Source organism: Brugia malayi (assembly GCF_000002995.4).
Source record: "Brugia malayi strain FR3 genome assembly, contig: Bm_v4_Chr3_scaffold_001, whole genome shotgun sequence".
In the NCBI taxonomy this organism is placed as follows: Eukaryota; Metazoa; Nematoda; class Chromadorea; order Rhabditida; family Onchocercidae; genus Brugia; species Brugia malayi.
In genome coordinates this window covers 12904645-12931132 of record NW_025062477.1, presented here as the reverse complement: position 1 = coordinate 12931132, position 26488 = coordinate 12904645, and the positions used below count along the sequence as shown (strand labels likewise).

Below are 26488 nucleotides of genomic sequence, written 5' to 3'. Positions count from 1 at the left end.
AATTATCATGATAAAATTAAGCTTTAATCTTTGTATATATCTTTCCATTTCTTTCATTTACTACCATATGTTGGAAATATGAAGTTTTGTTCATTAGTTTGACCAGTTCTATTCAAATGGACATTTTAAACAATTTCATTTCAGCAGTTAATTTATATTTGTAAGTTCTAACAAATTTTAATTAAATGTTCATCTTCAATAGCCAATTGACCATTGCTGGTGAGCAATAAGTTCAGCTGTTTAGGCCATTTAAATCATTTAATTCAGATAATTAATCTTCTGCTGCTCTTTTAAATGGTAGGCTCTTGCAGTGTTGCAAATTTACATTTTAAATTACTCAGTCGAATTTACAAAAAAATTTATTTAATATTAATAAGGTATCTGGCTCAATTATTCGACTCTGATAAGCTATCTGGCCTAGTTATTCAGTCCAATAGAAAACTCCAACTAGTTTGTTACCCATAACGAATAATTAAGCCTACTAAGTCTCGCACGTCTCCACAAACGAATATATTTTCAAAACCCCTTTTACAATAAATGGAAGTCATCGTATTCCGCAACAGCTACAATATTTTACGGGTCGGCACCAATTTACGGTTGAAGCGAAAAGAATATGCGACATTTACAGTAGGATAGTTGCTAAAAGCAGTGTTGTATTATGATTTTCTTCCTCCTGTTGATTTTATAAGTGCATGTGGTTCATTATGTTATATTAATTGTAATAATTAGTTCTTGGTAGTTTTGAATCAAGTTGTTTCTTTTGGTTTAATTCATTTACGTATATATACTGCATAATTTGGTGATTAATTTTTGGCAACTGATAATAAATTTTGACATATATAATGGTAATATCTTACATTTTTAGACTGAACAAAATGTCATCCACTCAAAGCGAACAACAAACATCCAAAGCGGGGACTGATGGAACAGAAAAAAAAGAGCAAATGGAAGTTGAAGATGTAAGCTCATATTATCACTTATTCAATCTTAAATGAAGTGGCACATTTTGCCTTCATTTACGTTGACTTATCAAGGTTTTTTTCCTGCAAATTTGTTTTGGTTTTGGCAACTAAATTTTTTATCTCCAGGTAATGAGTATATAAAATATTATTTTTATTACCAAACTTAAAATTGATTTTACATACATAAGACAAGTGGGAAAGTTCAACATCATGTTCTAGTTATGCCCAAACATACGAACAGTAATTAATAAAGGTAAAATTGGTGCATTAATTATTACAGGAACCGTTAGATGAAGAGATTTTAAGAATGTCAGCGGATGATTTGAAGAGTCGGACACATTTGGTAGAAAATGAAATTCGCATCATGCGTTCCGAAATACAACGAATCAGTCATGCGATAGATACACTGACATCTCATGTCAAAGAAAATACTGAGCGTATCAAGGTAGGTATACGTTTATTGTGTTGTGCCGAAAGATAGCATGAAGCATAAGATGAGAATGCAAACGTCTATTTGGATGCTAAATATATTGTTATCAAACATCTCATGCTTTTCTTGAGTTTGTTGACTTAATAGTTAAAAAATCTAATTTCCGTTTTATGTTTACTGTTTCCAGGTGAACAAAACGCTGCCATATTTGGTATCAAATGTTGTTGAATTATTACTTTTGGAGGAGCTACAGGAAGACGAGGGTGCAAATGTCGATTTGGATGCGCATAAAACGAAATGTGCTGTAATCAAAACATCTACTCGTGCGACATATTTTCTTCCAGTGGTTGGCTTAGTAGATCCATCGGAACTGAAGCCTGGTGACCTCGTTGGAGTAAATAAAGTTCGTTACTAGACTTTTCCCAAAAGGTTTTCATATCCGGATAAGTTTGTCTAAATTGCTTAGTTAATTCTTTCAATATTTTTTGATCCTTGATGTATTTTATATGATGACAAACTGAGATTGCAGGATTCCTATTTGGTTCTGGAAAAGTTACCCGCAGAATATGATTCGAGAGTAAAAGCTATGGAAGTTGATGAAAGACCAAACGAACAATATAGCGATATTGGTGGCTGTGATAAGCAAATCCAGGAATTGATTGAAGCGGTTGTTTTACCGATGACACATAAGGATCGATTTATAAATCTTGGAATACATCCACCAAAAGGTGTTTTGCTCTATGGTCCACCAGGTAAAATTCTCATTAACTGTTTACCTCCCGCCGCCTTTAGTTTCTTGGTTTTTCATTTAATTTGCAACTTTTCTTGTACTCCAACTTAGCACACAACCCCTACAGTTTCGCTCGTTTCAGTCAGTTAGATTTGTATCATATTTTACGTTTTTTGAAATGTGGGTATAATGGTGACTTGAATGAAAGTTATCGTATTTTATAAATAGTTTTTTTTTTTAACCTTAGGTACTGGTAAAACAATGATGGCACGCGCCGTAGCTGCACAAACAAAATCAACATTTCTAAAACTAGCTGGACCTCAGCTAGTGCAAATGTTTATCGGTGATGGAGCAAAACTTGTCCGTGATGCGTTTGCTTTAGCGAAGGAAAAGGCTCCAGCAATTATTTTTATTGATGAATTGGATGCCATTGGTAATGTTTGTTAATTGTGATAAGTTTGTTGCAGTTTAGATAATATCGCTGCAGTAATGAAACTTATAATATTGTCTTTTGTTGTATCTATTTAAGAATATACTTTAAATATATCCGTGAAGATTTTTTCCGCTTTTCATATACTTAATTTTAGTTAAGTTCGGTGGAGGTCAAATATAAAAGTATTCCTGATAATTGTATGATGTTCAGTTATTTGTAATGTCGAACGAAGTTGAAAAACGGAAATTCTTACTTATTGTATTACGTAGTGATTGCATATATTGTTCGGGACATCATATATGTATCACATATGTTTCACTATAGTACATAGTTATTTCAGGTACAAAACGTTTTGATTCTGAAAAAGCTGGTGACCGTGAAGTCCAACGTACAATGTTAGAACTATTGAATCAGCTAGATGGTTTTCAGCCGAATGATGATATAAAGGTAGAAATAATGATTTATTTATACTTCGACCTTTTTTTGTAGAAAAGCATGAAATAGAGGCAATTTTTCAGGAATTGAAATCTGAGAATTTTCTTGTTCAGGTGATTGCTGCAACGAATCGGGTCGATGTTTTGGATCCGGCTCTTTTACGAAGTGGTCGGTTGGATCGTAAAATTGAACTTCCAAGTCCAACCGAAGATGCTCGTGCTCGTATAATGCAAATTCATTCGCGTAAAATGAACGTCCAGTAAGTGTTTTAATTAGTACTGATACTGTTCAAAATAGTCCGAATTTTTGCAACTTGTCTCTTCCACCGAAAAAAAGAGTACAGAGATAATGATTTATTTGTTTATGCGTCTTACGCAAGGGAATCGTTATTGTTCTTGAATTAGTTTTTTGAATGGATATAATTTTTGAAAGACGTGATATAATAGACTAAAGTATTAATGAAGCTTTTGAAGTTACAACACTGATCGTAAATTGTTGATATACAGTTTTATAACGTTGTAAGTAGAAGTTTAAGTAAAACATATTTTTAATGATAATAGTATTGATTTGACAAACTTCGATATTTTATGATGCAGTTGATTCATGTGCACATTAAAAGATAAATTTCCAAATAGGTGAATCTAATTTTTTTAATATAATTGTATCAAGTAGGTAAATCTAATTTTAATATAATATAATTGTGATTTGTTAGCTAAAGCTTGGTATTGGAGCTTAAATTTTGTCAAATAAGCAAATTTTACAGTAGCACCTTTTTCAGCAAAGATGTTAATTTTGAAGAATTGGCGCGGTGTACAGATGATTTCAATGGAGCACAGTGTAAGGCAGTCTGCGTCGAAGCGGTATGTTTACTTTAATGATTTAAAAAGCCAAAGGGGGGTAATGATCTAAGGTAGTATGTTTATCTGTTTTGATTTTAAATTTTGTGACATGCAAGTGGTATATGATATGATACTACATGTACAACATATATATAATAATTATATCTGTATTTAATATCTGTAATATTTTTTTCTTCCACATTATTTTTCCAACTTTGAGTCAGTTTGATAGATGAAGCTAGCGCCTAACTTACTAATATTTTATATACAAAAGGAATCTGTTGTTTATACAAAGTTATTTTGATACAGTGATTTTCTAATCTGAGGTATTGCAAAGATTTAAGAATATTAAGAATTACACTTTATTTCATTTTCCACTTTTTTTTTCTTGAAAAAAATTTTCTCGGAAAACTTTATACTGTAGATTTCTTATTTTGCTCACTTATACTAATATCAGCATTGCAGGGTATGATTGCCTTACGACGTGATGCTGTTGAAGTGATGCACGAGGATTTTATGGATGCTATCCTGGAAGTCCAAGCAAAGAAGAAAGCTTCCTTGTATTACTACGCTTAATATCGTTTCTATATTATACTAATCTATTATTTATGGAGCCTGTTTTTTTGCTGTGGAAGATTGCGAACATATTAAGTGAAAGGGAAATTTTGGAATCAAAAAGAGTTCCTTCTCCAAAAACTAATATGCTGAATTAAATATGTCTAGAAAATGTAACTAACTAGTAAAATTAACCTTGTTTCATGGTTCAAATCTATAAGGAATGAAGTACTTTCAAAATGGTTTTTAATTATCTGGATCCTTTTTATTTCCTCATCTTTATCTATTTTACCGTGATGTAATCCTTTGTATATGATTTTTTATCACACAATTGAATAAAGGAATTGGTGATTTGAATTTTCTATTTACATATTCGGCAGTTTCGTTTTCCATTTTTTGTTGCATTTACCTGCAGTTTTATGACTATCGCAGATTTTTGCTTATTGTTAAATTAGTATATGCGAATTGAAAAATAGTCCTTATGAACTAAAATGGAGAGATAAATGTGTAGAGAGAATCCGAGTCATCTCTCTTAGTGTCTGAAAGGCACATTTAGGTTATGTTAAAATGAAATTTTGAGGATGCAAATATGGTTGTTATGGCAGAAATGGAGTGCTTTCTGTAATACATAAGCAATGCAGCGTGAAGTTGACGTGCCAGGGATGAATGCTGTAATGTTTTCTTAACATTGTCGAGATTTTAAACGTTATTATTTTGATATTGTTGCAGTGTGGTTTTGCATTTCATTGCGTTTTGTATGCTCCTGCAAGTTGGCTGTATTTAATTTTTTATGAATCCAACTGCTCAGTCCAATTATGGGGTATGTTTCCTTTCTTTCGGGTATGTTATGTGAGAGTTTTTTGGAAGTTGAAGTTTTCAGCCTAAAAATTAAGTTAATAGAATTTCCGGCATTCAAATACTGTTGATATTTTCTATATAATAATCCTAATGTATGGAATCCAGTTGGATTTTGATTAATCAGAATGCAAATATTGGTATATGACCTTAAGAATTTTTACCACAGCGGAAATTTTCTTAATATTTTCAGTTACTTTAAGTATTCTCAGTTTTTTCCTAAAATTTTCAGTTGGAAATAATCGAGTGGAGACATTTAGATAAATACAGCTTATCAACATATATATTTACCTCATCATGCAGCATACGATTCTTGATATATCCATTTAATTTTGTCAAATCACGTTTGCAACTGCAAAAGCAAAATACAGTTTACAGAGGAGTGAGACATGCATTAGTGCACATTATCCAAAATGAGGGTTTGCGCGGTTTGTATAGGGTATGTTTTTTTTCCTTGCTTTGCTTTGATTCTTTTAAAGATTTGATTTACTTTTGTATCACTTGTGATTTGTCTAATCATCTATTTTGCTTACATACAAATGAATTAAGCAAAATGATGATTCATAATCACTTTAGATCATTTTATGCACGACCAATACTCCTGTTATCTAATTCTGCACTCACATGTAAAGAGTTCGCTGTATGGTATTATTTAGCTAACATATCCCACAACAGTAGTCTCGATTTTTTTCTTTATTTATCCAACTGTTTAGATGTGCAAAAAGTGTGGTTAATTTGGGGTTTTTATAGATTGAAACTTATTGTTTATAATGTTAAAATAGCAATTATCTTCCAATTTAAGGGTTACTTAATGACAGTCCCACAGAATGTTGCGCCATTGATATATTGTAATGCTTACGAGAAAACACGTGAGTCGCTGAAATTTCATCTGGGTTTATCATCTGACAAATTGGTTTCTTCCTTAGCCGGTTTGTTTTATTCATTTCTTAAAGTGATGAGAAGTATATAGAAAAGAATAATAAGTGATAACTTCCAAAATTGTTCATTTATCTTTATGGTGTTTTATAAATTAATGACTTTTACATGGAATCGATCGTAGCTAAATCATTTGTTCAGTTCACTTAGTAGTAACCCAAATTTGTTTGTATATTGAATTAAATGCAAATCCATTCTTCACATAAGTCGAAAAGCAGTTATTAACATGCATAAAAATATCTTTATATGTCTTTATATGCGAAGTATACTTTAAGGTGGTACTGTATCGCTTTTAACTCAAATAATCTTTGTTCCAACAGATATTACTTCTCAATATATGATTATTTACAACAACCCTTCTGCTTTTATTGGTATGATTTAATATCAACTTTAGAAAAACTTCAAAAAACCTATTTATATGTACAACTTTTATAGGTGGCTTCATTCTGCATCCATACATAATCAGTGCATGAAAATAGTACATACATCCTGTGACCCCAATTTCGTCCAGTAATTTCACTTATATATAACACGTGTTCCAGGTGAACCTCATCATGCTGCTGTCTTGAACTACATTCATCGAAATAAGGCTAAATTATCGTCGAGACCTGCTTTTCAAATTCTCAACGCTTTATATCATGTTGATGGTTGTCGTGGTTTTTTCAGGTATTATAAGATTATAAGAATGGTTTAGGAAATATAATAGTTCTCACTAGCTCAGCAACAACTATAACTAGCATAACTATAACTAACATTGACTCAACTGTAACGTTGTTTCAGCAATTGTAATTAATAGCTAATAGTATTATACTGCTTTTAATGCTTTAACACGTTAAAAGTTTGAAAGTTCTAGTATGATAGAAGGCATACTTAACTGAAACCATCAGTACTTTATCAGTTAAACAAAAGGTTCATGCTGGCAGTTTCTCTTGTAAAGTTGGCAGACGACCTTTTGGGCGTACAACTTAATCGAGTATGATTGATTCATACATCTAAAATTAGTAAACAGTTCTGTGACATAGAAAGTTCGATTGATTTTTTGGTGAAATAGCTGATGCATTTTTTTAGATCTTTTTTTACTGTTCTTCAAAATCCGAAAGAAGAATGGCAACGTTTTCGTTTTCGTAATTGGAAAGACTATGTTGGTGGGTTTAGTGGGTTAACTGTATTCTAACTGTGCATTTTAACTTCTTATTGTTTTTGTTTTGATATTTCTAGAGGTTACATAGCCTCAACAGCATTGGGAATATCTGCTGGGTCATTGTTTTGGACAGTATATTATACATGCCTGGAAAGTATTCGATGGTGTAGGAGAAAATTTCTTCATAGTTTACTTGGTGAGCATATATTATTTACATTTTATTGTGTCATTAGCATTAAGAGAAGCATATAAAATATTAAGAATTAAAAAAAAAAAAAAAAAAAAAAAAAAATTAAGGATATGACAAAGACGGACATCCTTATCTTTTATTGGACCAAGGAGTAGCTGCAGCGACATCTTCTATAGTAGCGACAGCGCTAACAAATCCCTTAGAAATATTGCGATTACGTGCACAGGTTGATGGATCATTAAATTTTTATTTTTTTCTTTTGATAGTGCTAAATTGTACATCTAAAGGTTATTATATGACCTCAACAGCATTGGGAATCATTTTTCTTCAATTCTAAATTGTTTCAAAATTTCTGATTGTTACGATATTGAATTTCTCCAAATATTGATTTCGAGTCTGATTTTTGAAATATTTTCCAATGTAATTCTTAACATATTCAAACATGTTTTTTAAATTCAATTTTATGAATTCAAATAATTAAATTCTATTTTTTATAGGTTCAACGTGCATCCTATGCAGGTACTATTAAAACGATGTGGTTCGATGAGAGATACAGGATAATAACAAAAGGTCTTTTACCACGGATGATTAATAGCTGTATATACACGACGGCAACGATGATGGTTTACGAAACTTTGAAAAAAGTTTGCGTATTACCGGAATATCAGGGCCGAGTGATTTGGTGATATTCTTTATATATGTTTATCTTTTTTTCGAAATACTATTAAATAGAAAATTGTGGCTGCCAGTGAAATAAGAACTTAGCCAAAGATAATTTGTAAATAGTATTGAAGAAGATCCAATAAAATTATTTAAGCTACTATTTTTTAATGGCATAATTTATCATCACATTCGTTTTTTAAGACATTATCAATCAAATTTAATTTAAGACAGTGTCTGTATACCTCACTGTGCAGACAGTAATAATTTTTCGTAAATAATGCTCTTTTGAAAATTCAAATCTTTTACGTATGGTATGTATCTTTCTGAAATAATGTAAGCTGTAATATAAATTTGAAAATATATTTTATTGAGATCGTTCTATCGCATAATTATCTCTATTTTCTGTAATCCAAAATAGTTCATCTTTTTCTTTTGGGATTGCTTATGTCATTAAGACCTGGTCGTACGTAGGGTTAGTTTATGCAAATGAGTTTTCATGGAGCTATTTTCAGCTTATAGGCGTTTTTTTTTTGTTATTTCGGATAGTTCGTGCTTATCTTCCAGGTTAGTGTTATTTAGATAGATGCTGAAAAGTTGTTTGGATTTGTCAACTTCGGTGTTCTATTTTAGTTTTTTTTTTTTTTTTCATTTCACTAGTATTTTGTTTCACATTCTAATTTTGCAAGTCATATCATTACATTTTTGTACCGTATTTGTTTACATTTGCTTTATACTTCATAGTGGTTAAAAAATTCAAAAAATAAACAACAAATGATTTCGTTTTTTCCCGAAGTATTTGGCAAAAGGTTCCAAATTTAATATTTGAGCTTATTTGCACACAAAATGTTGTCAAATTATTAGTTATATAAATTTCATTTCGTAGAATGTGCAATTGATTAGTTGCTGCCTGCTCAAAAAAAGTTTGAGGATTTCCCGATGGGTATTGGTCGAATGCGTCGAGTGCAACAATGGTTATTGTTTGCTCGCCAATGGCATCTTGTAGACGCTACCGGCCAGGTTTTTTCCACTTTTATCTGATGCGAACTAAAAATTATTGAAATTATTGAGCCATACCTCTTTAAATTGAAATTTTGTTCCTTTAGATTAATTAAATTAAAAATTTCCTGTTTCCTTTAGATCTGAGGAGAACTGATTTTAAAAGTTTTCTACTGATTTAGTATCTTTTTTAACAAAAGATGCCGTTATCTCTCAGAATTACGATCTTTTATTTCATTTAATTAAGTGTTCGTTTTATCATCTTAGCTCCATTCCTTATTGATAATCGTTTTTTATTACTTTGGATAAATGAACATTTGACTGATTGGCTAGTTCAATTTATTGCTTATACACATTTTTTATAAGTGGACGATTAACTTTTTGTTTGCTCACTTCTCTTTCTAACTCATTTTTTCTTTATTTTTTCATACATTTATCTAGTTGTTGTTTATCCACTTTTTGCACCTTTCTTCCTACTATTCTTTGCTTCAATTCAGCTAATCAAACTGTTTTGATCTTAGATTACACGTTAGTTCTTTTTTGGAAGTATCTTTTCTATCTTTCCAGTTTTCTTTCAAAAAGAAACTAGACGATAGTTTTGAGATAGTGACATATTTATATATCATTTATCTTGCTACTCTTCTTTTAAATGCGTAATACTTTACAGCTTCCCTTCTAAGTTGGTTCTTAATTTTTACTAATCTTTTCGTTGTTAATTTTCTCAATTAGCTTGTCATTTCAGGATGTTTGGTTACTTGGCAAGAAGGTTGCAAATTTTTTAGCTGGTAAGCATAAACCGATTTACCATCCATTTACCGATTGTGGTGATCATGTTGTGGTTATAAATTGTAAGAATGTTGCAATGCATGGTTTCAATTGGAAAAATCAACGGTTTTTCTTTGATAAAGTGTGTTTCACTTTCAGTTGCTATTGTGCATGGCGTTTTGAACTGATTACGTGGTTAATAGTAACAAATAGTTCATTTACTATTAATCTTAGTTCATTTATAATTAACATCATATTAAAGGTTTAGCCTAAATTCTTGTGGTAATAGTCATCTCTCAGTTTCATCGTTTCGTTTCACTTCATATCCAATTACAACATATCAGTAATTTTTGTTTATGAAGATATCATAATGGATATGAACAGAAATACATGAAATATACTTCAATAGCTACTACTGATGCTGTGTTGGAGACAAATACTTCAAAGTTTTTTTTTGCTTTTTTAGTTGTAAAAAAATTCTAATTATTTTTTCATCAGTATCGTACAGCGAATTTTTTGAATGTTTTTAGGAAATGCCGAAATCAAAGGTTGAATATCCAGCTTGGCAAATTCAGGATTTCGATCCGTGCAGAATAATGCATATGACGGTGTATAAAGGTCTTGATCATAATCAACTCCGTAAACGATTAATCGAAAGATTGCATCTGTTTGCGGATGATCAGATCCCAACTTTTGTGCGAAAAAACATCGGGAATCAGGTAGATGTTTTTTTTCTTTTTTTTCAGTATTTGCATTTTTATAACTTTCAGTGTGGCATATTTTAAAACTGACGAAACTTTGTACCTTCGGTTCCTTGTTTCCCTTCATTAGTCCTTGCATATTTTGTTTTTATCCAGTGATTATCCGAAGTGCTACTAAGATGAGAATCCCTCGTTCATTATTTTAGAATTCGTTTTCGTTCTATTAATTGTTGTTTACAGATGGAGCAAGTGCAGCGTGTTGCGAAACGATCCGATGAATATACAGCGGAAGAAAGAGCGAAATTTCCAAGACTCTTTAAATTTGGGGAGAACCATTTCATTGATTGGGAACGACCAGTAGAAGATCCTGGCCAGTGGACCGGAAAAGATAGATCTCCGTTCAATCCTTATTATCAGAACAAATCATGATGCTCACTGATCAAGAAATATTTTAGAATGGGATAATTGATGCAATGCTAATTTTGAATCATTTTAGATGGTCGGATTTTTCGGACATATCATTCTTTTTCTGGTCCTTAAAGGTGCTGTCAGATGCGTAGCCGATTTAAATGTACTTTTAAAAACAATCGTTGTTATTAAAAGACAGCTTTTAGGAGTATTTTAAGAATGTTAATTTTCGTTAAAAATTGAAATGTTTTAATTTTGTAATGGTTTTAATTCAAATTCAGTATATCCTAAATAGGAAGTCCAATTTTTGCTATCAACAGCGCATGCGATTTTATCCTCAGTCTTGCATACTTTTCGTGACGAGTCGTCCATCCTGAAGTCGTCGTACGATATATAATGTTCCCGATGTACCATCATTTTCACGTTCTAGATATAGCCATGATTCTTCATGATTCAAGTAATATGCACGTGTATTTTTTGTGTTTACAAAATGTAATTCACCACCACCCTGAAATATTATTGCTTACGCTATTTCCAATGATAATTATTTTCTCATTCAAATGTTGCAAGCTATAGTTTAATTAACAAATGAATCCAGTTAATCTTGATGACTGACATATATTTTTTTTTCCAGTATGTCCGCATGTTCTTTTATAGGCATGATGCTATCATTAATTGGTGGGATTACATTGTGGTATTTCTATTCCATTTTTAAATTTAATGACTTTAACTGATATTTCTCTTTTTTTTTTTTTTTTGCAAAAATCATTCGTTGGAACTTCCAAAGTAGCATTATGAAACAGCATTTTCCATTCTAACCTGTAACTGTATAATTTCATCGGTACCTTGACCTGAACCAATTACTTCACTCTGAACAATTTGACGTAATTCTTTCAGGCGTACGGTAGCTTCATTATGCATTCTAATCGCTTGGGCTCTTTTTGCTGATGTCTGCAATTGGATTTTAAGATTGAGCATAAGGAACATAACGAAAATCAAATGAAGTAAGGAAAAAAGTAGAATTGGAAGATTTGTTTAAAGAATTACGAAAATTTGTGATTTTCCTTCCTTTTCAAGTGAAGTTCCAACCTAATATGACAATGTTACGTACAGTTCCTGTCGAAGACATTATTACAAAAGTGGACCACTCGGTACAATATCAGTAAATAAAAATGCACATATTGATAAAATATCTGAAATTTATTTCCAATTAGGACTGAGGTTAACATCGCTCAATTTAAGTCTGAATATTGATTGAATAGAATCATATTCTTTTAAAAAAAAACGGCAAGAATTGCTTAGATCTTTTCTTTTAAATGTTTATTTGTTGTTGTTTCATTGTTGAATTGTGGTATGAAAGTGTAGTATGAATGTTTAATTTAGTATGAATGTCTAATTGTAATATGAAAGTTTTATTTAGCTTTTTTGTTTTTTGGTGCTGGATTTACCAATTCGAGGTGTTGGGTGCGATTTTTATTTGCTTGCCTTAATTTGTTTATGTCTGACAATTGATATTCATTTATTTAAAAAACAATTTTATCAATCGAAATAAAATTTCTTGAATTCTTTGGCATGATTTTATGCTATTCTGCCTGTCACGTGCTCATGTGTTTTTCATTTGATTTTACTTTTTGTTTTATTTTTGTCATCGGGAAATCTTCCATCGAATAATTTTAGCTTTAGTATCTAATGAACAATTTTAAAGTAAATCAGCAAGTGGATTAAAAAGCCGCCTATACAGAGGATCTTACTTCCTTTAAGAAAAGTTTCTCTTTTTTGTGGTGTAGAGCTAAATTACCAATTTTTAATTTGACTATAGCTTATGAAGTTCTCATTATAAGTGTTTATTGTCAGATTCAAATGTAAATGAAATGTTAAGACGACGATTGTTCACGGCATTGGTAAATATGCGACCTTTTCTTAAAGGTAGGAATTTTTTTTTTTGAAATCTAAAATTGATTAATTTTCTACAAGACTTATCATCATGTTGTATCATCACGTATTTCACTTTTAGGAAATATTTTAGCTTTAATAATATCACTACTTATGCTTTCACCTCGACATTTGATTTTCATTTGTTTGTTTTTAGAACGACATCTGAGTTCTGAATTATCAGAAGATGAATATGAAAAATTAGCTAACGAAACGTTGAACAAATTAGCAGATTATCTGGATTCTTTTCCCGACAGATTTAGCTGTGACAGAGATTATGATGTAAACTCGTCTATGGGTGTCGTTACGGCTAAAATAGGTCGAAAGGCAGGTACTTATGTTATCAACAAACAAACACCAAATCGACAAATTTGGTTATCTTCACCTTTGTCCGGTCCAAAACGGTATATTTTTAAAAAGATTTTTAATTGCAAATGAAGGGGACATAGGTTGCATTTTTGTGAACCAAAAACTAAGAGAATATTGAAATAAGTCAAAATTTTATTAAGGCAAATAAATGCAAATAAAAAAATATTGAATTCTCTCTTTCTCTCCTTCTCTCTTTCTTCTACACACACACACACACACACACGCTGATCGATTTCAGAGAGTTGAGATTGCAAAGATTTGCTTAAAGTTAGGAAATGAAAGAGGACATGTTTTGGTATTTTTGTACATTAATTAAATATTATCTTATTAAACTGAAAACAGATATATTACTGAATATCTCATTTCAAAGTAGCTCAGATGACTACAAACAGTTCTTAAATATTGCTGAATGGATTTTTAGGTTTGATCTGGTTGATCAAAAATGGATATGTACACGCGATAATATATCACTGGATATCTTGCTGAATAATGAATTCCGAAAGATTTTTGAAACAGAAAAGATTGATTTTAGTATATGTTTATAATTCCTATCCTGATTAGTTGGATAACGTGTATCTTCTAGTTCCATCCAAAAAGGGTCAGTAGAATGTTCTTATAAGTTACAATTTATTGTATAAGCTAACACTGCTGAAATTTATAGTTTATTTCACCAATAAATGACATTTTGTCTCGAATTTACTGGAAATTCTGTAGATGAGTTTGGTGTGCATTGGACATCATCTGATATTAGCTAAACTGCGACAAAATATTCCGAACGGATTTGAGTAGGGTATTCTGGGATACAAAAGCTTGCTAGAGGATTGATTGTTCAATTATGGACTGAATCAGATATTGTATATCTCTGTATTACATGATAAGTAATAGTCATTTTAATTTTGTTTTATTTTGCTTGAGTAGTAAGAACAGAAAGTAGCAGAATGAAATAGAAGAGAACAAAGCAGTAAATTGTTTCAGGTTTTAAAATCGATGGATAGTTTAAATTTTGAATTAGTAACACAGTAAGCAATAGGATTGAAATTGATTCAGTAATTGCTATTTCTTTCTTCTTTTTGTGCATTCTGTTTTTTTTTTGAATAAAAGAATTTAAATGCATTATTTTTGGTTGTAGAAATTTGAAATTTGAACTAATTTAAGAACAGTATTTCTATATGCTGCTTTAATTAGGCTTATTACTTAACTATTACTTAATTATGGTAGCTCATAAGTGATGGATTAATTACTTCATTACGATAGCTTAGTCGCATAATTTGCTTATCGTTTTACTATAGTAATTTGTAGTGACTTTCTTTACCGCTTGTAGCGCATACTACTTAATTGAGAAAAGTTAATGAACTTGAATTATTCGTTTGTTCAATTGGAGGAGCATGAATTTAGTAATCCATCTTTACTTTAAAAACAACATGACCAATAAGAAGTATCCGTAGTACTTTTATTGCCAGTCCTCAATCTTTTTTTCTTTTTTTTAGACTCAGGGGCGAGTCCTAACAATTTTGAGGATTGCTACGAATTACTCGCCATTTATCCAATCTACATTTCTCCAAATCTAATATTTCAGGTGAAAATAAAATGTTTAAGAAAATTTTCTTTCATGCTTACAATGACCCTGCATAACACGAAACAGTTATTAAGATTTGCCATTGCTAATAGAAATTTTCTCTGGGAAGTCAATGGCAGGAGAAAAAGAATGTCAACGTGGGTTACAAAACAATTCGGTGATAATATGGAGAAAGTTGAAATGTCAATCCCCACTATTGAGAAACCAAATCAGCTTCTTCTTAAAGTTAAGGTTTGTTTAATTTTTGATAAATCCATTTCTTTTTTTCCAAATTAATGATTACACGATAAATTTGTCTCAAAATTTCTGTAAAGTAATGTACAAATTTTCACTTCCTTTTTACTATAGGCAGCTAGCGTAAATCTAATTGACACTGTAATGCGAAAAGGATATGGACGACAATTGTGTTCAGCAGTAAAAAATCTCCGAAATTGTTCAATGGATTCCACAATACTATTACCATTTATTGGTGGACGTGACTGTAGTGGTGTTGTTGAACAGACTGGTGGAAACGTGAAGAAATTCAAAAAATATGATGAAGTACAAGCAAAGTTTTGTTAAAGGTTTTAAAATTATTCTAGTGAAGGATGACAAGGGAAATCATCTAAATTCATCTAATTTATAGTTCTCTTTAATTTCTTTGAATAATCAAACTGTAATAAATGCTGAAGTTTTATTTGTAATTTCGTCATGAATTTGTAAAAATTCACTTTGCTGCAGTAATTTGATGAGAAGATAAATTGAACACCGATGCGCCTTTGATTAACTGTACTTCTAAGTCATTTTGCTTCTGATGTTATCAATTTTGTTTTAGGTAATTGCTGTTGTTGATCCATTCAGTTCAGGAACACATGCAGAATTTGTAGTGGTAAACGAATCAAATTGTGTCTTAAAGCCGACTAACATATCGTATATTGATGGTGCCGCATTCCCATACACAGCTTGTACCGCTTGGTCAGCACTAGTTTCGGTAATGAGAGAGATGTTTTAAGGAAGTTTAAGTGCTTCCGAATTTGAGAAGAAATCATTTTTTCATGAATTTTAGGTAGCTCGAATTAATCCATACAATGCTGCATCACAACGTGTATTGATACACGGTGGTGCTGGTGGTATAGGAACAACAGCAATACAAATGCTTAAAGCGTGGAATATTAGCAAGGTGGTAGTAACATGTTCGAATGACTGGTAAGTTAACTTATCGTAATTTTTAGATTTTAAAAACTTTTTATTAGTAAACAAAGAAATATATGAAACGAAAAGCAACATGTAGGAAGACTTCGTCAACTAATGTCGATTTCTCATAAGGAAATTTTCCGGTGTACGACTCTCAAATCACTTTATTTAATCTGCTGGGTAACTTTAATAAAGGATTATTTTAAGTTTAAAATGAAACCTTATCATTTTTACTGAAACTTTATCATAAATTTATACTGCCTTATCTTTACTGATAACCCGGCTCATCTCGAAAAAGAATCAGAGCAAGATTTTGTAGTAATTGTTAAATTTAGTAGTTGAAATGGTTTATAAATATTCCAACATATAAATTCATTTTGAAATTTCTAAAGTTTTAGAGAATTAGTTCCGTTAAGATGAAAAAGAAATTGCGCAAATTAGTTTCACAAAATTCTGACTTATGTTCGGAACTTTCTTTATGTTCTTTCTTTGCTCTATTGTTTGTATTTTTTTTTTATTTCCATGTTGTTTTAGTTTTAATATGATACAAGAACTTGGAGCGATACCGATAGATTACAAGAGTCCAAGGGTTTTGGAAAAGTTAATCAGTGAAGGACCATTTGATGTAGTGTTGGATTGTGTTCAATCGGAATTAGCAGGATGGAGCAGTAAAGTAATGGGATTATGGCGCAATAGTGTACATGTTTCTCTTTTGAGCCCACTTCTCAGTGACACTGATAGGTATAATAATTAACAAATTAACAAAACAAAAATTCAAAAAAGGTTTATTTTAAATGAAAAAAAAAAAAAACTTATTTTAATTTCGTTACAGCTTATACTGAAAGCAACGTCAATTTAAAATACATGGAGTAGCTTCAGCAAAAATTACATCACTTTGCCTCTGTTGGCACTATAGTTGAATTTTAGCTTATTTATTTATCTGTGGCATAGGAATCCAAATTTATTTCCTCATCTTATCTTTTGACTTCTTCAAGTATTACCCAATAATTCGGTTAGTATCCGTCTTGGTGATATCACTAACATTGAGCGGAGCCTTATCGTGGACTTTCCAAAATACAAAAATGTTAACCATCAGGCCTTTACGTTTTAATCTCGCAGATTGTCATGGAAGAAAGCATGTAATCTGTTGGTTTTTGGTTCTTTCTCATTCCTTTTTGTTTGTTGATCAAGTTTTTTTCAGATATGGAATACCATTTGGAATTGCTTCAGCTGCTGTAAAGTATTTCCTGAGAGTAACACTGGTTTGTCTTGCTTATAACATTATTCACTTTCTTTTCTATTTTAATAGAATGAAAGTTTCTTTGCGTGCATATGATTTTTTTTTTGCCATACAAAAGCATGTATGTGCTTGTTAATAAACTATTTGTAAGCTTAGCAAGTCCTTGTGCCATGATGTTCATACTTCTTGTGATAAAATTATATATTAGAATTTCAGTTGGACCTACTTCTATATTAAGATGTGAAATTTGAGAATCTCATGCCAATATTTCCGATTCCCAGATATATTTCTATCTTCTCCTGGACCACTTTTTCTCATTGTTTCAAATTTTCTTGTAAACCTCATTTTAGCCAACAATTCGACGTGGACAGTGGTATTCGTATGCATTTTTTGCCCCATATCCGGAATGTATGCAGCAGATTTCGGAATTTCTAAAGGACGGCAAGGTTAACAATGGTCGAATAAGAAAGATTTTCTTAACAATGGTCGAAAAAAAAAAATAAAACAAGATTAACAATCATTGTTTTCATTTTGAAAATTTAATCATATTTGAAAATATTTGATCTTTCAGTTTTGTTTCCTTCAAAATTTGTTCTTGAAATTTCAGATGAAACCAGTGATTGATCAAATTTTTGAATATGATGAACTCCCGATAGCTTACGAGAAAGTACTGAAGAAAAAAGGAAGAGGCAAAACGATTATCAATTTGAGTGAAAGCTAGCCGTTGTCCATATCCATCGAAGAATTCCCTTTTTGTTTATGTTTAACTTATAAATAATTTCTGTTATAAAACGCTGATATAAATTAAAATAACTCAAATTATAAAATAGCTTATTCAGTCATTTAGATACCGTTAGCCGGAAATTAATACACCTTTAATAACAGTTTATAATAGTTATGCTTCAAGAGGTTTTTCTTTGATAGATTAAAGAATAACGAAATCAGCAGAAATGGGATTGGTCAACAAGTAAAATACAGAAATCAGTTTTGCAGTTGTTTTTTGAAGTTCTGGGAAACCATGAACTTTGGAAAACCTACTAATTACCGACTAACGTAAAACATCAGCCTGAAAGTTAAAAATTTTAAAAAGGTTCAAAGACCTTAATTTGAACTGAACCAAGATTAAATACAGTGGTGCTCAAGTTTACTTAGGTACTTTTAATTAAGATGTATCAGAAAAATACTCTAGGTTCCCAAACTTGGAATACAAATTTTTAAAGTTTTAACCGAAAGACTGCACTATTATGGAATTAAGCAGACACGAATATATGTAGACTTTTATGAATATATGATATCGCTAAAACATTCATTAAAAAATGATTAGAATTGAAGAGATTTATTACGTCTGCAGTACGAAAACAAGCTGGTAGATGGCGTAAAAGATAACGGAAAAAAACGATCAGGAATTTAAATTCATGAAAAAGTACTATTTTTGAAAAATAGGGTTTGAAAAACGGTTATAAGAGGAAACAGGCGAAGGGATTAGAAGTGAATACAAAAACAGGTCTGTCGAGAACTAGTATGGATTTGTCAAAGTAATTTTTTTTTGATTGAAATTTGAAGTTGAGAACAATTTGTTAAGAATCGTGTTGTGATATCTCTATCTGCTAACGCCACAAGTATTAATCTATACCAACAATACATTGGTAATTTCGTAGTACTTCAAGATTTACAAGTATGAATTGATAAAGGGGAAGATAAATTGGTAGGGAATTCAGGATATAAATGAGCCGAATAACATTGTTGATACTAAAAAACCGACTCAGATAAGGGGTTTAGGTTATTACATAGCAGATATTGACTTGCAACAAGCGCATTAATGTGAACTAAGAGCTGTTGTCGCACGAGCGCGTTAACGTGAGGAAGAACTATTCTTACTCTTTATGTACTGATAGCTAGGCTTCAACAAAAAGTTATATAGATTTGATTCAGAACAAAGAAAATAAATAAACATATAAAATATACATATTCCTTATTAACAGTGTAACATTCCAGCTACAGTTGGGAAATGAGTTACTACTTATATGAAGTACAAATTTGAAACAGTTTATTTCCATTAGTGTACGGTTTTCTCGACATCATATGTTATTTGTATTCAAAAAAAAAAAAGGTTAATTGTTGCAAAAGATACAACAGCCAGAACGTATTACATCAAAGCAATATGTTTGCTACCAACGCCATTTAAAAAGAGAATGAAAAAGTACCGAAAAAAAACCTACCTTTGCTTAACTTACCGGATAAGTCGTACAAGATGCTATGCTTTCAACTTATATATTTTTAATTTGAGATTACTTTTAATTTGAGAAAAATGCATATGAATATATTACGTTAAAAGTATGATATCTTTCTTGTCCGTTATGAAACTATTTAATATTTGAATTGAAATAGCTTTCTGATATTTCAAATGTTTTAGATATATTTTGAAATTTTATGCATTATTATTATTGATGCGGTGATTATAATGAAAGTGGCACAGTAAAACTACTTACAATTAAAATTACCCACAGCCTACAGGTTTGGAATCAGTCATTCGATAAACACCAAAATGATAATTAAACGATATTCTCGCCTATTAGCCTAGAAGAACTAACTTTTGAAACTTAGGAAAAATGCTTCGGATTTAAGTCTTTTTCAACACGAATGAAGCTGTTCACTGGGGGAGAAATCCCTAAATAATCGATTCCTTGAAAATTAGAAATAACAAAAATCGTAACTGATACCGCTACCAAATGTGGCTGTGATCTATTAAGTCGAAGACTATCTTCATCGAACTTTTCGTAATTAATAACACCGATTATTGGATCATTTTCCCAATATTTCTATCGGAAAGTATAGCTTTTTCGGTAGAGCTTCTAATCATTTTTCGGACATAAGGAAAAACACTTCGAAACCTACGAAAAAGGAGGCAGGAGGGAAAATCGCGGTATGTGTCGACTTTTCAGTACCATCTTGTATTCCTACCTAATATTCAATTAACTGGCTTATATTAATAACAGCATTAATTAAACACTTAGGTGTAAAAAAATCTAGCTACTAAGCTTCAAAGAAGAAAGATTACTAGAAGACTTTTACTAGCCTCTTCATGTAATATATTTCTATCGGAAAGTATAGCTTTTTCAGACTTAGCTGACATTAAAACATAAGATGTATGTGTGCATCAAAATCGAAAGAACTTGATTAGTATAATAGATAGCACAGGCGGAGACACAGTTTCTTCTACGTTTATTTAATTTAACTAAGCGAATGAAACGAATTCTGGAATCGCTATAAGCATCAAATTTTCCTGAATAGATAATTTAACAACATAAGAAAATTCTATTCCTTTCGGAAATGAGCAATTACAGCAAATCTACCATTATTAAACAACAGGGATAGCTAAGAGAAACTAAAAAAATGTTGCAAATCATTCCAATATCCGAACTACAATAATGAGCGGATCCGGACAAGAGGAACTCACAAGTAACTAAGCATACTTTCAATTTATGTAATTAATTTCGAAAATGGAAGCTTTAACTGCAGCGTTTAATCGAATTTGAATAGAAGTAAATGAAGATGGGAAATTTTGTAAATAAAGATAAGCGATAATATTTTGAAGCCCTTAACTACTTAGTAAACTTAATTCATAAATGAAATGATAGCATGAAGTAACGAATTTCACTTTTTTTCTTTTTTCTTCTTTCTTTTATTCTAAAATCAATAATAAGATGAAATAATTGTTCTCAACTGTGTTCATATGGTAGAAATTGAATAAATCAGAATTTTGGAACCAACGATACGCAACAGTTTAGTAAAATTCAATTAATACCTCGTTTCACAAAAACATTAAAAAAATTTAAAGTTGTGATAATTGAAAAACACCTGTCATATATCAGAACACCGGTTACAAATTGCAAAAGACTCTACATGAGTGAAATTATGATTAAAACTTGAAAATATACCACGTTAGGTTAAAGTTGTGAAACATCTGATAGATTCGAAACCCATACAAAAAGTAAAGTTACATTAAGAAGAGAAAATAACCTGTGCTGTTAAAAAGTAATCACAATCAGGAAAACAAAAGATGAGAAAACTTCCTTATATGGAAAGTTGATATTAATAAGTAAACTATAGAGCTTTACTATGATGAGATAGTAAACGGTAAAACGCAAATCTTTAGACGTCCAATTGCACTTTCGTTTTCATATCATCATCCAAATATTTTGCTATAGCAGGACGTAATTCCTCATTCAAAAAATGAATGGTTTGAGAAGATGAACGTCCTGTGAAGCATAGAGGTGATTTTGCCAATTGTAGTATTCGATCACGAACCTGAAAGTAGAAGTTTTTATCTACATCAGTTTCCCTACTTTTCGTCTTTGAATGGTACTGAAGTGAAGATTCACCATAACCACTACAGATTCAGTTTTTCTTTGTCACCAATCTGTCATATTGATTATTACAATAACAAAAGAAGATCAGAAAGGAGACAAAATCCAAAAAGCACTAGTATCTACTTCATATGCTGCTAGAGATGCAAAAGAAGTTTTAAAACAAAAAGAAATTTGCCTTGTCCAGCTTAATATAATTTTCTATCGATACCTTTTTTTAAATTTCGTCTTAAAATCAATGCAAATTAATGCTATAATAAGACCAAGGGAGAGAAAGTGACTAAACATAAGAAGATACATCGTCTTACAATCTTTGGCACCGAACGTTGGGGTTAATCATGACACTTGCTGAATATTAAAAACTTGAGAATATTTTGATACCTTATCAAAAAAGACATTAGCCAGTATGCTTTCCAAATCAACCCGCTCCCGCTTCTGTGTCTCTTTCGCGGCCAGCGTTACTTCCCGAATTTTCTCATACGCATCCTGTCGATCAGCGCCTTCCTCTGTCAGCAACATCATTGCCTTTTCCAGTGCCAAAAATGGCAAATCAGCATGAACATTGTATTCAATTCTTTCTTTATCCACGGTCAACCCCTCCACAATGTGCTGCAAAGAAAAATTCGATGATTTCCAACTTATATGTAATTTACTTCCATAGTTTTTCAGCGCAGAACTTTATGCATTTTTATCTCCTTTGAGAATTTTTTCAAAAAATAAAAAAAAAAAAAGCCTAACAACAGTGAAGTTGAAAATATAAGAAATTATGCTTATTTACTTGAAATATTGTGAGAATAGCATCAGCAAGTAGAAACATATCTGGGATTAATATCCGACGAATAGCGGAGTCATCAAGGGTTCTTTCAAGACTTTGATCACCAAGTGTATTCAAGGCATCCTGTAGCAGAAAAAGAAATTAGATAAAATCAGCAGAAAAATGGCCAAGCGAAACTGACACAATTTCGGATTTACGATTACTAACGATTATTAAAGTATTATACGGTCAAACTTATCGTGCTGTATTAAAAAGATCCATACTGAAAGTTTCGGTCATTGCAAGACCGAATTTTATCATAGTGTAATGTTAAGTGTATTCAAATTCAAAAAAAAAAAAAAAAGATTTCAAAACCGCCTAACGGGCATTTCGTAACTCATTGTTTGAAAACCTTTCACTGATGCTGATTCATCCTCTTACCGGCAAATGAACGAATAAAATTTACACACCTGAGGTGCACTCATCAGCTTTCGAGCCAGACTACTAACACGCTCACTTTTTATTGGATTACGTTTATAAGGCATTGCTGAACTGCCAACCTGCTCACTTTCAAATGGCTCAAATACTTCACCAAAAGCCTAAAATCATTTCTAATTTTATAATTATGAAACTAAAAAATAGTACCACTTCAACAGTTAAACTAATAAATTTTGCACTGCTTATTTTCAATCTCAAAAAGATCAACAAATCCTAAATAGAACGACTGATTAAAATCTACTAACAGGGAAAACACACCTGCAAAATTCGTATATCTGTGCAAATTTTCTTCGTTGCAGCACCCAAAAGTGCAAAAATATTGACAAGGTCACAATCCTAGAATGACTGATTAGTTCTATAATTAATATTTGTTGACGATTTGATGTAAACAATGAGACTTTATATTCCACTGTTTATGTACCCACTTTAACACTTCCTTACAGGAAAAAATGAACTGCTAATTAAAGACATCAGTCATTAAAAAGAACAGAGAATGCATAAACTAATTTAATTATTCTAATTACTATACTACCAGAATCTGATATCAAATATTATTCTTCAAGCAAATTAAATTGACAAAAAATTTTTAACAAAAGTACCTGCTGTCGAGAATATGTCTGCCCACTGATGTAGAAGCGAGAAGCAAAACCAGCACTTTTCATTATTAATTCGTCAAGTTTATCTACCTAAAAAATTATTTTCTACAAACCAAGAGGAAATAAGACAGCAGTAATAACAGAACAAAAACTAGTTTAAAAATAACTATTTTCCTCTTTCACACAATTTCTCAAAACTTATAAAGACATTTACGTTTACAAAAACCAATAATTCCTAAGCCTAAAGCGGCACGTTTATAACGTTATAATGATGCTGTTTGGTATGGTGGTGTAACCATCCAATACTAAAGATATCGTCTCAAGTTTCAAATTTAGCTAGTAGACGACATTCGCTAACACATAGACAACCAACAACCACTCATTTGCAGATCTTATTACAGAAGTAAAGCTTGAATAACAGCTGGAAACTTCCATTCAAAACCGGTAATTAAAAATACAGTTACCTTTGCTTCATCGTTATGAAATAGTGCCATGAATGAATCTTGCGTACCCGTTGCACCTTTTACTCCTCGAAATCGCATATTTTCTCGGAAATGTTCCAGCTGTAATTAATCACAAATAAATTAAAGTTATTTACAACTAATAAGTATTACGGAAAAATATGAAAAAAAAAAAAAAAAAAACGGTAGTGTATGATAAAGATAATTTACACTTGACATTTATAAATTATTTAAAAAATCAAGCACAAATGTAGCTATACTCCTATCATTATTATATATGATCTACATATGAATGTATGCGTGTATGTGTGTCCTGAAAGATATTCTCAATCAATTAAATTTTAAATTATTTCTATAGGAATATAAATATCAAAGTCAGTTTAGAAGCTAGAAATGTTACAAGGCGAATGTTTTTCTATTCGACCTTAGCTTATAATGAACAAAGAAAGCCTGCTGTTTTAAGAGACATAATGATAATAGAGAAACAATAGAATTAATAGCATTATTTAATTTACTTTCGTAAAAACCATCAACAATTCCTGAGCCCACATTGCGGCACGTTTACCAACAGTAACTAATGATGCAGTTTGGTAATGCGTCCGTCCAACGGTAACGATATCCTTCGTTTTCTCGGCGAAATCATCCATTCTGCTGAGACACACCGCAAGTCTATAAATTCCACTATTTTCAACAAATTTTGACGGTGAACCAAATACTTCATAACGCGTCTGTATAACATAATCAACTTGTCAAAATAAAGGACAGAATAAAATCAAAAGGGCATCAATTCAGGCATATGAATAAGGCATATTCGAGGCACTTTAAGCAAGTAAAACTCGAGATATCAAAATATTTTAAGTTAAACTAAAATTCCGAGGAACATATACTTCTTCAATATATAATCGGTAGCTTGCCGCTGAACAATTAAATCGGCATTATCTTGAACGAAGCATGATGTTGCACCCAAATGTATTATTCCTTTTGCTTTTGGACACATCTGAAAGAAAAAAAGCCTTCTGCGGTTGCAAATAATCTTAAAATCATGTTACTTAACATAATATAATGTAATAGCATGCGTTCTGGACATATTTTACATGATTTTTGTTAAAATAAGTCAGATAAAGAACAACTTTTACCTTCCCAAATGCATAAGTATGGGCCATGACATCATGCTTGATACGTTTCTCCTCTCGTCTAATTGTACCCCAGTCAATCACTTCCTTTGATTTCTTCATCTCTTCAATAGCCTCTTCAGTAACCTATAATCAACAGATGAACAAATTTTCGGGAAATACTGATTCCTGATTATACTAAGAATACCATAGCAGTCAAGCATATCACAACAATTACTTCTTTAACTATTCATTTATCACTTATCACCCATGTGATCCTATATATATATATATATATATATATATATATAAACTTGAAAACTTTACATCATCATTCATTATATAATAAAATCGTTCCTTTAGAGAAAATTTAAACAACCAAACCCATAAATTATTTGACGTAAATCAGTGATCCATGCCAAAAAAAAAAAAAAAAAAAACCTGTTTTAAACCGAGTTGCATCTCTCCTTCTGCAAGCCAAATCCACATTTGTCGCCATATCAGAACCTTAAGATAAACTAGACATCCTTAACCTGAGACTATGTTAAAAAAATTTTTATGTTAAAAATAATGTTAGAACGACGGAAAATGTCGAAAACTAGTGACTGTCTCCTTCAAAATACCTATTTAAAAAAACGAAATTGAATTTATCGAATTTAATTTAATTAGAGAGGACTAATAATTATGAAAGAGCATAAAATTAACTTATTCAAATTAGCTTTTTTCAAAATTACTGTTTCTTTTTCTAAACTTACCCTGTTTCTTTCGCTCAATATATTCATCAACGGACTCTTGCCACAATACCGTGACTTAAGCACCGTTTCAAATTTATCTTCACTGTTAATATGAGAGATCATCGTTATTAATTCCTGAGGAATCTCCAAATCTTTAATCAATTCTTTCTTTTTTTTAAAAAAAAAAAAACTATGGAATGAACTGATAACAATATTCGAGCGATCCAATAAAAAAAAAATTTAAAAGTACGAATAATAATACCACCATGTTTATGACCTACAATAAACATTTAAATGACCAAATTTTGGGGATCTCCCCAACACTTCAAAAAACAAAAAAGACCAATGAGAATGTCACAGATGTCAGGTGTCACATGTCTGAGGCATCTTCTGGCCTAATAAAATTTCAGTGGGCACAGCGACGAATTGCAAACAGCCGTTGAATTTTGAATCTGAAAAGTCATTTCATTTACACTGTCGCGTATTGTCGTGATATTTCCCTGTAACGTTTTCCACGTAGCACGCATAATGAGGTCTTATTAACTGTTATTATTAATATTAATATTAACATTATTATCATCGGTTATTATCACTATTTGCTGATTGTGAACATTTGTGACTAATTTGATCGTTAACA

General features: G+C 31.2%; 7 protein-coding genes across 8 annotated transcripts; 5 read left to right on the top strand and 2 right to left on the bottom strand.

Moving 5' to 3' along the window:
• Positions 1–875: 875 nt before the first annotated feature.
• On the top strand, positions 876–4405 carry Bma-rpt-5 (26S protease regulatory subunit 6A, putative; the record flags this gene model as incomplete). The annotated part of the gene is made up of 9 exons (XM_001893745.2): positions 876–959; positions 1243–1407; positions 1580–1795; positions 1922–2144; positions 2370–2555; positions 2896–3002; positions 3104–3249; positions 3769–3850; positions 4295–4405. 9 exons carry the CDS (start codon positions 876–878, stop codon positions 4403–4405), a joined length of 1320 nt encoding a protein of 439 aa, XP_001893780.1.
• A 769-nt stretch (positions 4406–5174) lies between these two features.
• Positions 5175–8192, top strand: Bm3352 (Ribosomal protein L13 containing protein; the record flags this gene model as incomplete). Its single annotated transcript, XM_001893746.2, has 8 exons — positions 5175–5204; positions 5472–5678; positions 6042–6168; positions 6451–6546; positions 6718–6841; positions 7394–7512; positions 7614–7732; positions 8004–8192. 8 exons carry the CDS (start codon positions 5175–5177, stop codon positions 8190–8192), a joined length of 1011 nt encoding a protein of 336 aa, XP_001893781.1.
• A 913-nt stretch (positions 8193–9105) lies between these two features.
• Bma-mrpl-13 (39S ribosomal protein L13, mitochondrial, putative) lies at positions 9106–11060 on the top strand (the record flags this gene model as incomplete). The annotated part of the gene is made up of 4 exons (XM_001893747.2): positions 9106–9186; positions 9908–10072; positions 10461–10649; positions 10872–11060. The coding sequence occupies 4 exons, from the start codon at positions 9106–9108 to the stop codon at positions 11058–11060; spliced, it is 624 nt and encodes a 207-aa protein (XP_001893782.1).
• Positions 11061–11376: 316 nt separating this feature from the next.
• Bm9448 (Uncharacterized protein) lies at positions 11377–12168 on the bottom strand (the record flags this gene model as incomplete). The annotated part of the gene is made up of 3 exons (XM_001893748.2): positions 11377–11547; positions 11859–11990; positions 12151–12168. 3 exons carry the CDS (start codon positions 12166–12168, stop codon positions 11377–11379), a joined length of 321 nt encoding a protein of 106 aa, XP_001893783.2.
• Positions 12169–12910: 742 nt separating this feature from the next.
• Positions 12911–13885, top strand: Bma-frh-1 (Frataxin-like domain containing protein; the record flags this gene model as incomplete). The annotated part of the gene is made up of 3 exons (XM_001893749.1): positions 12911–12965; positions 13129–13375; positions 13762–13885. 3 exons carry the CDS (start codon positions 12911–12913, stop codon positions 13883–13885), a joined length of 426 nt encoding a protein of 141 aa, XP_001893784.1.
• A 1064-nt stretch (positions 13886–14949) lies between these two features.
• Positions 14950–18050, top strand: Bma-rad-8 (the record flags this gene model as incomplete). 2 transcript variants are annotated; one of them, XM_001893750.2, is made up of 8 exons in its annotated part: positions 14950–15147; positions 15265–15456; positions 15731–15886; positions 15962–16101; positions 16624–16830; positions 17291–17351; positions 17680–17775; positions 17937–18050. In XM_001893750.2, 8 exons carry the CDS (start codon positions 14950–14952, stop codon positions 18048–18050), a joined length of 1164 nt encoding a protein of 387 aa, XP_001893785.2. The 2 variants fall into 2 exon arrangements, with proteins under 2 accessions (XP_001893785.2, XP_042936928.1); XM_043080994.1 differs by having other exon boundaries at positions 15046–15147.
• A 3431-nt stretch (positions 18051–21481) lies between these two features.
• Bma-adsl-1 (adenylosuccinate lyase, putative) lies at positions 21482–25974 on the bottom strand (the record flags this gene model as incomplete). Its single annotated transcript, XM_043080993.1, has 12 exons — positions 21482–21637; positions 22078–22305; positions 22475–22594; positions 22921–23049; positions 23207–23284; positions 23548–23634; positions 24009–24107; positions 24521–24674; positions 24893–25002; positions 25142–25264; positions 25559–25624; positions 25873–25974. 12 exons carry the CDS (start codon positions 25972–25974, stop codon positions 21482–21484), a joined length of 1452 nt encoding a protein of 483 aa, XP_042936927.1.
• Positions 25975–26488: the final 514 nt, after the last annotated feature.